The sequence below is a fragment of the Cygnus olor genome, chromosome 13, assembly GCF_009769625.2.
Source record: "Cygnus olor isolate bCygOlo1 chromosome 13, bCygOlo1.pri.v2, whole genome shotgun sequence".
NCBI lineage: Eukaryota > Metazoa > Chordata > Aves > Anseriformes > Anatidae > Cygnus > Cygnus olor.
In genome coordinates this window covers 17,288,223-17,297,886 of record NC_049181.1, presented here as the reverse complement: position 1 = coordinate 17,297,886, position 9,664 = coordinate 17,288,223, and the positions used below count along the sequence as shown (strand labels likewise).

Here is a 9,664-nt window from a genome sequence, read left to right as displayed (position 1 = left end):
GCATTCCTGATGTAAAGCCCAGATCAGATAGGATTGGTCTTAGCGTGCGTTGGAAGATTTATCTAGTTACTGTGGTCCATCAGTAAATGATAAAATGGGCCAGCTTTCAGGCCCACTGGCCCTTTTCAGATCACCAGGGCAGGTGGGAATGTGGGTCTCTGAGCTGACAGCCAGGGTTGTTGTTGGTTCCATTTTAAGGTCATGGATTATCACAAATTCTTGGATGTCTCTATTACTGATAAGCAATGGATAATATACCTGGATATAAATCTATCTGACAGTAACAAACATTTTGCATTTATTTTACACACACCAGGTCAAAAGTAGTTTGAAAAGTGAGATCTTCACAAGCTTTGGCTTATTGCTATTTATGACTGCTTTTTAGCTATCTTTCCACATACCTACAGGGCTTGCATATATTACAAATTTATGCAAGGTTTTGAAATTAACAGCGGTGAAAGTAACTTACCCGACTTTGATTTTCTGGAGTTGGGTGTCATTTTGAAATGTCTACTGTAGTCTGTGCTCAGTTTCATGTTCAACACTGAAAATATAAACTGCAGTTTCCAGTCATGACTTTTAAAAGGGCAACACAATTAAGGATTTTCTTCCATATGTAGGTTTTCCCTGGAGCTTTTCCTCGTATGAATAACAGCCATTTTGGTGAAATTGGTACATGTAGTCCTTTAGAGTTTTCTGCAGTAGAAAAGTTAAGTTTAAAGCTTTTTTAAATTACTCTAAAGCTGCTAGTACTTGATTTTTTCATCTTCGTTAGTTTTTGCTGGATTCTTTGACAGTAGTTTTAAATAGTCTAGTCATGCAGGTGGATGAAATCACAGCTTTTTGAACTCTAAAGAAGTTTGCTTCCCTGTTTAAAGAGTTGTGTGGTGTGTATTATTGGAAAACTGCTCATGGTCAGAATGCAACTTCATAGATTAAATATAAATATGGGTTAGGATAATTCCATGTTTCCTAAACCACTCTTGCTAATCAGGCTACTTGTAGCTGTTGTAGTTGCTATGGAGCCTGATTATGCTGCACATCCAGAGCCGGCTTTCTTTACTGTGTAAAATTGGCTGTAACTCAACTTCAGATTCAACACTTATTTTGAATAACATTTCTAGTGTTGATTTCTGAAAAGGGCACAAGGTAGCTTATACCAGTTTTAAGCAACTCCAGCTGGCAATTTCAAGTGGGGAGCTATTATTTGAAATACACGTGCAAAAAAAAAAAAATGGTATAAAAATTGCAAGATTTCAAGGTCGCATGATTATTTTTGTTTTAAAGAGCTGTATTTGGGAATCTCAAACCTCAGATGAGCTTGTGTTTATATGACTAAATCTCCCCTGGAACCCCATGAAACAAAAGAATTTTGAAGACGATCCATGTGGATCTTAGAACACATAGAGAAACTGGCTGTTGAACAAAAAAAAATAGTCTTAATTTTATTTACAGAGGTATTATCTGAAAATGTCTGCTCACTTTTACAGAGTTCCACTGCTATCTGTTGGACAGGTTGCCTTCCTGCCTCATAAACACACAGGCATGAAAAAGAACCGTGGACGTGCTGTGATTCCCATCTATATGATCAGTAGTTCTGAGATTTTGGGAGAGGAAAGATTCTACGCGTTGCTTAAGGTAGAGATTTAGCTCACAAAAGCTGTTTTTAAATTTTACTGTTGGAAAATATATTGCTGGCAAAATTGTTGGCTCCTCAGCTCTGTGCAGTGTGTGGAAGGAGGAGAAGGCAAGCAGGTGTTCACATCAAATGATTCAGAATCCTCAGAACATCTTGTTTGTTTGTCCCAAATCTCCTCCTGAATGCCCTGGAAGGGGACATTTCTCTTTCCACTGACTTTAGCTAGGACCTAGACTGTGGATCTCAGTAGTTGGATGCCTGAGATTCAGTGTTTAGGGTTACTGGCAGCTCAGACCAATGAACATTATGATCTCTTCAAATAATTTTTGACAGTAGGGATTATCCAAACGGCTGGTTAGGCTGGACCACAGAAAGTTCAGATTTGTGCTGAACACAAAGTTTAGTAGCCTGGACAAGAAAAGAATAATGACCATATAGACTCCGAGTGGGGTAGAGAAGGAGGTTAAGGTAGCTGTCACCTCATTACTGATCAAATTCTTTAACAAAGGTTGTAGATCATCTCCATCTTAAAACATTGAAAGAAATAAATTTGAAACTACAAGTGTGGTCGAAGGATTTGTAACTGATGTTTAAACTAGGATTTTGGCAGGAGCATGGCAAATGCAGTATCTACACTCAAAAAGAGGGAAAATTTGATAGAGACAGACTGCAAGCTTGATACCGACAATAGGCAGTCTGTTCTAAGGGAGAAAAAAGTAAAATAAAGAGGTGACTGGAAAGTGTGGCAAATTGCACCAGGGCTTTATCAGCAGTACATTCTATTTGATAAATCTCTCTTGATGAGAAAATTAATTTCCTTAACAGGGGCAATACAGTGGATTTAATTGACTCGAAGCATTAATTCAGAACACGTTACTGAATGTGGAAATGACAGATTCCTACGGGAGTTCAAAGGTGGTTGTGGAACAGGCTTGGGTGAGGTGTGGGGAGTTGAGATGGTGTATTTGTTTTTTACAACAAATGCTATGTTATCAGCTTGTAGAGGGGATGCTAGTTCTGTTCCACAGGTTATCTTGAATCTAGTGTTACTGTGTAACCTGGTTTTGTGCTGAGAAGTCTGAGAATACAGAGTTGGTGGTGTCAGCATAAGGTATCCCACAAGAAAAACTAGATGAACAAGATGAACAAGGTACAAGTTGTGTAATTACCAATAAGAAGAGCTTTTAGTATAAGGACTCATCCACCACAACACAGAGGAACGACGCCTGAGCGTATGAGGCCTATGAAGTGCCACAGGGATGCCGTGTGAAGAAAACAAGGTGTACAAGGAGCTGCTGAGGGAACTGGAGGAGTTTAGCCTGGGGCAGAGGAGGCTGGGGGGACACCTTATTGCTCTCTACAACTGCCTGACAGGTGACTGCAGCAGGAGGGTGCCGGTCTCTTTTCTCAGGTGACAAGCTATAGGACACGAGGCAACGGCCTCAGGTTGCACCAGGGGAGGTTTAGATTGAATATGAGGAAGAATTTCTTCCCAGAGAGGGTTGTTGGGCATCGGAAGGCGACGCCCTGGGAGGCGGTGGAGTCCCCTTTCAGAGGTGTGTGGATGTGGTGCTTAGGGACATGGTGTAGCATTGGACTTGGTAGTTAGCTGATGGCTGGGCTTGATGTTAAGGGTCTTTTCCAAACTGAATGCTTCTGTGATTCTAGAAAAGGCTGTTGTGCTTCCCGGGGCTCTCCTTGCAGCATTGCTGGCAGGGGCGAGGACATCTCAGCGCGGGTGCGCAGACATCGCAGTCTGGGCTCCTCGTCTGGCCTTAAACTAGGGCAAAAAGAGGCTGTGTGCGGCGACTCGTGTAACTCCACCAACAGTGCCCGCGTCCCTCAGCGCCCCGAGGCTCGGGCCCGGCCGTTACCGGCGCTCCCCTCACTCCTCAGCCGTGCCGCCAGGGGGCGCCTTGTGCCTCAGCGCCCGGTGCCGCCCGCCCAGGCTGCTCAGGCGGGGAACATGGCCTTGTCGCGCGGGCTGCGGTGCTGCCAGCGGGCCTTCGCCTGGCTGCCCGTCCTCATCATCGCCCTCGTCGTCCTCTGGTCCTACTACGCCTACGTCTGCGAGCTGTGCCTGGGTGAGCCGCGCTGGGGGCGGGCAGGGCGGAGAGGGAGCGGCCCTCAGCGGGCCCCGGCCTTCGAGGGGGGCAGAGCCTTGCCAAGCTGGGCTGTCAGCTCCGGGCCCGGTGTGTGTCTGTGTGTCTGTCTGTCTGTGTGTGGAAACCCCCCGCTCCTTGTCGCCTGTCCCCCGGGAGCTGCCGCCGCCGCCCGGTAGCGCTGCGGCCTCCGGGGGAAGCAGGGAGCGAGGCAGGGGGATGCTGGGCGCTGCGGTTTGTTCCCCGTGTTTCGGGAAGGGTTGCTTGGGGAACGCTCACCAAGTTGGTGCGTTAACACAGAAAACAGCACGTTTAGACATAAAATTTTAGGTCGCAGCTGGTGAATTTGTAGCTTAACGTAGCCATGAAGCCACATAATAAGTTGTGAACTTTATCCTGTTTATTACGTCCTGGCGCGGTGTGGGTGCAAAAAGCCTTCCCTAGGAGGGTCTGGCAGAGGTGGAGACAAAAGCTGGGAGCTTGGGAGGCTGTGGGGAGAAGCAGGTGGCGCCTCTTGGGCAGAGCAAAGTCAGGTAGTGGGACAGAGGCTCTCAGAAGGGCACCTTGGGCTGTCTCTGTGTCGCCTTCTAGCATGGCACAGCAAACTGAAAGGAGGTGACCACAGGGGTGGTGGTGCAGTAAGAGCTATTGTTTCTTCTCCATGGGGACAAAAAAGAAAAGCTTTGATCTGGTTTAATTTGCAGCTAAGAACTCCAAGTACTCCATGACATTTTACTTCGTCTCTAAAACTGGGGGCGTTTTCTTTTGGGAATTCACATGGAGCAATTTCTCCAAAACACATGGCAATATCCAGTAGCTCTACAACCATTGACTAAACCACGTGACAAAAAAAAAAATTAGGGTATACTCCTGAAACACTGTGTAATTACAGTAATATTTAACACTGCTTAATTCCAAGTCTCAGTGCAGCCATTAGACAAGACTGCTGAATTAAGTGGGATTTGGATTGGGATTGTGTTATTCTGAAAATACGCCTTAGACTGGCAGGAGCCCAGCTCATTGCCTAGGCTCACAGCTTAAAATCACTCCTTTACCCACAACTGTCTGCTTTTTTTGCCTCACCCTTCTCTCTCAGGTATTTTATTTGCATGTGGAAGAGGTTATCTATACAAAAGTCAAAATGAGTAAATTGAGTTATAGGATTTGAACCTTAACTATTGGCACATGCAGTTACCTGAAAATCAGTGCTCAGGACGTTCCCTCCTGCCCAAATTCCCAACATAAGGAAATTTTATAAGGGTTTCTCTGGTGGCTTTTCTTTTTTCCTTCAGATTCCCATTGTGTATTGCCATTTTAGCTGTTGCAGGCATGCAAATTGTAGACACTCTGTTTTAATTCCTGATCTTCATCTTTAGTAGCGCATACTGCTGAGGGTTGAAAACAGTGCGAGGTGATGTCCTGAGATGCCTCATGGTGCTGGGATTTAAACACTCGGTGACTGGTACAGCCAACAGCTGACACTCCAGAGCAGGCTGTGGCTTCGTGGTTGCTTGGTGGTTGCTGCCACAGTGGGCACAATGACCTCGTGTCCTGGGATAAAACTTCTGTGTAATCTTTGCTTCGGAGTTTGCTCTTTTCTCACGTAAAATTAGGAGAGCTCTGCAGCAAGTATGGTATGAACTTCGGGAGGGAATAGAGCAGTATTTGTGAAAAGCTGATGTGCTCTTTGTAGGTTGATTTGCAACAAATGAAAGGAAAAAGTGAAAGTTTCCTGACGGTCTTGCTCATCTGTAATTGAGTACACAGAGGCACAACAAATATTTAGTCTCTTTTCATTTACATTTTTATATCACGAAGATTGCAGATCAAAGTTGTTTATTAGCATGGTTTTGAGGACATCTATTAGTTCGTACTCTGATTTACCTTTTCCAAGGTTATTTGTTTTCAAGTAGGATGACAGAGTGAGTCTTGAGGGGTAGAGCCTCTGCAGGTGCTGGCTGCAGGCTAGAAATGAAAAGCTGCGATCTCAATCATTTATTTCCCATCGGTGTAAAAAAAAAAAAAAAAAAAAAAAAAGGGTCATCACAGGTAGGTGAAAATCTTCGAGTCATTTAACAATACAATCTTGTTTCTCTAAGATCACTGTGACTCTGGGAGGTGAGCTGTGGCCACTGTCCTTATCTTTTCTGTTAAACTTGGATGATGACTTTCACTGACTTTAAAAGTAGTCAGGATGAGTAGACGCAGAGCAGTGCAGGCGTTGCTGCTTGCTCAAGGTAGCTTTGTTAGTAGGGACTGTTAGGATTATAGTCAGGCAAGGAGGGGTTATAAAAACTCTTCGAGTAGGAGCTGTGAAAACCGTTGTGTTGTTACCACGTATCCTTTGTCTGACAAAGCAAAGCCAAGACAATAGCTAATTTTTATTTATGCTGATGGAGAAATGAATTAGGGCATGGCTTACTGTGGAGGATCAAGACCACTGAGAGATCAGTGGAAAGCAGGCTTATAAGTACACCCATACAGATGCTACTTGGGCAGTTGCTAGATAATCTTGGCAGTATCAGGGCAATAGGACTGTCACCAGTGGATTTGTTTCTTTGTTTGTGATACTTTTAATATACAAATATACGTGTGTTTTATAACAAGGGAAAATACAGCATAAGTAGCAGTGATTGAACATCTTGTGGATGTCATTTGTGAGTAAACAATTGTTATGGATACTTTGAATGCTAAACTGTAGGATTTTTTAGTCCGCTGTGTTGAATTTGAACTTTTTTTTGAAAAAAATAAACCCAAGTATTTGTAGTTAGAAATGTCATTTGGCACAAACCTTACTGGGAATACTATTTGCTCTGTAAGCATATGTTTTTTTTTCTTTTTCAGTGACTCTCAGCAACCCTGTGGAAAAAGGTATGTACGTTTAATTTATAATGTGATGTTAAGTGCTTGTGTAAAAAGATTCATGAATGTTTTAATTAAAATACCAAAAATACAGTCCGGTAATTTTTTTTTTTCAACTTACATATTCTTGCAGTGTTTCCCTCCTGTAATTACACATCATCAGGATGTATATACATCATGCGTTGTTAGAAATGCTGTAACTTTTGGATATATTGGGAAATACCCCGGTTTAGTTGCAGTATATGAACAACAACATGAAAAGGCCATGATCTCCTTCAAAAAAAATATAAAAAAATAAATAAAACTGTACACATCTGTCCCTATATGCCCACACATCTCTTCTTCCTTTCTATTTTAGGTTTCCAGAGCTGCTTTTACAAGCTAAACAAAAAAGATCAATTCTGTTCTGTGGCTTGCCTTTTTTTTTCCTTGTTTTATTTAATCTTCCAGTGAAAGCTATTTCTTATGCTTTGTATAGGGAGGCTTTTGCAAAAACAAATGTTGCTGGTTTCAGTTAGCCGATAACCATACATCAGTAGGAACATAGTAACTGAGTTACTGCCACAGAGGAGTTGGAGCAAAAGTTTCTGTGCCATTATTGCTCGACCTCAGCGTTTCTCAGGTGCATGTGGTCGTGCTGCGACCGGCATTGCTCTGAAAGCCCTGAGGCAGTGCCGGGTGGTCACCGAACACCTCGGGCAGAGCAGCAAGATCGCTTGTTGAGACCTTTTCCAGTGCTGCATCATTGGAGGCCACGGTATGTTTTAAGGGTAAGGAGTTAGTGGCCATTTTAGTATTCATCTGCTATCTTTGGCATTAGGCGTTTGGCTTATACCTATGGCCTCTTACCTCCATTTCCTTTGGCATGATTATGAAGCGTAGCAGAAGGTGTTGCCATTTTTGGATGGCAAACTGTTCCGTGGAGAACAGTGCCAGCTAACACTTGAAGGATCCTCTGGATTCCTGCATTAAGTAAATTCTCCTTCCACTTGAGGGCTGTCCTAGTACTTGAAACTCTTATAGAAGAACTACAGAGAGTGTGATGTTAATGATTGTTTAGCAAAAAAAAGTTACTAGTTGCCAAATATTTTAATGCATCTCTAGGTCAGCTTCCTGTAATATATGCTGTTTTGCTTTATCAATTAAATTAAACAGTTGAAAGATTTTTCCCCTTAAATACTGATTTAAAAATGATTGCGCTCCATCTACACGTAGCATGGGGATTACATCTCAAACTTAAGAGCACAGTAATGAATTATCATTGATTCACGTGATCAGTCCCACAGCCCATCACATTCCTGTGAGGTGTACTTTGTGAGGTGTGCCATCTCTTCAGAAACTCTCAAAGCATTTTCACGCAGTTAATCTGTAAAGTTAGGAATTGTTTGGATTTTAGATTTCTCTTTCCACTAGTAGTAGTTACTTTAATCTTAGTTTGTTGAATTTGAAGTTTAAAAGAAACACGGAAAATGAAGATATTACTGTAATTACATAGTGTGTTTAAATAAAACTGTTTGAGATGTCTTACTGAGTCTTCACTATTAAAGAAATAAATAGTTCGTGTAGCTGAAGGATAATTGTCCTTTCTGAATGTGACTTTCTGAACCACGATATGGCTTGCGCATGCCCAAAGGCTTTGTATATTGAAATAAGGTTACTCTGAGGCATGCCGGATTTCATGTGGCCATGTTGTTTCCAGTGGATTACAATTCTTTCTTAGTAATCACAAGACCTGTTTTCCTTATTTTGAGGGGTGTTTTCCTGTTTTATCTTATCGTACCAACTGTGGCAGGCCAAAAGATGTTGAATGAGACATTTGACTTCTCTGGTAATGTAAAGCTCTGCTGGAGCATGCTATTTCTTTCAAATATAGTAAGTGGTGAAAAATTCATTGCATGGATGAGCAGTACAAGGATAACATGGTACTATAAGTGCATTCAGTAGCAACGGAACCCAAAGCTTGGAGATGCTGGGGTATCGCAGTATTTAGCCTTCATGCTGCTCAGCACCAGCCAGTTCTGCTTTGCCCGTGCCCAGGACGTGGAAAAGAGGCAGGAATCCTGCCATGCCCAGTGGCAGTGTTGTCGCCTGCCCTGTGGGTTGACATCTCTCATAGCTGTGTGCTTCTCTACCCATACAAGTGGGCTGGGTGGAGATGGGGAGGTTTGTGAGATAGGTATCCCCTCACTGCAGCCACAGGGCCCTCAAGTTCTACTGACCTCTTGGCCCTAAGGTTTAGCTGTGCTGTAATACTGGTTGAAATATAAACTTTCCTTTTTTCCTCTTTTTTTTTGTCATTGTTTTGAAAGATTGGAATTGTGCCCATTGTAAATGAAACTTTTCCTTAAGAAATTATTGTTCTGCTCTTGTTTTTGTTTTTTGTTTTTTTGTTTTTTTTTTAGTGGCCTATCTTATAATATTCCATGTTCTCTTTGTGCTCTTTGTGTGGACGTATTGGAAGTCTATTTTTACTCTCCCAGTGCAGCCAGGCAAAAAGGTAAGAATCCAAACACTTTGCATTAATTGTAGAGTGAAGCAGGGATACTAATGAAAACTCAAAAAAGATAACCTAGAGTTATCCATAAAAACTGAGTAGTTTACTGTTCTGGGAATCCTTTGACTCCCCAAAGAGCATGATTTAAATCAGACATGGTGTTAAGTATAAAGCTACACTTTTTAGGTGTTCCAGGAACAGGTAGGATTTTTAATGTTGAGAATAATAGGATTTATGATTATTAACTTACATACTTATAACGGCTTTGATCTCTAAACTTTTAACAAGTTGGAAGTGAAATCCTGAGAACCTTGCTTAACCTAGCCATACTGGAGTCCTGTGAGTAAGGAACTATGGCTTTATTTTTCTGTCTTCCTTGAAGATGTCACAGCACAAGTAGAAACGGGTGCATTTTTAATGGCAGTGGGGTTTCTTGATCTCCACAGCTGGATTGTTGTGGTGGGAACATTCTGTGTGCCTCCAAGGCTCAGCACTGCCTGTAACCCTTTGCTAGTTGGAGTAGGCTTCTTTATAGCAGTTAAGCTCGTCCCATTTGTCAGGCTTGTT

At 42.5% G+C, this 9,664-nt stretch overlaps 1 protein-coding gene across 2 annotated transcripts in view; it reads left to right on the top strand.

Annotated features, from left to right (window-relative positions):
- Positions 1-3,540: 3,540 nt before the first annotated feature.
- The window catches only part of ZDHHC15 (zinc finger DHHC-type palmitoyltransferase 15), a 28,424-nt gene continuing 22,300 nt past the window's right edge, over positions 3,541-9,664 (top strand). The window contains exons 1-3 of one of the 2 annotated variants that reach the window (XM_040572090.1): positions 3,541-3,723; positions 6,586-6,612; positions 9,084-9,100. In XM_040572090.1, coding sequence (XP_040428024.1) covers positions 3,606-3,723; positions 6,586-6,612; positions 9,084-9,100 — 162 coding nt within the window. In that variant the 5' untranslated portion in view covers positions 3,541-3,605. Of the gene's footprint in view, positions 3,724-6,585; positions 6,613-9,005; positions 9,101-9,664 lie in introns of both variants that reach the window. The other variant, XM_040572089.1, reaches the window with a different exon arrangement.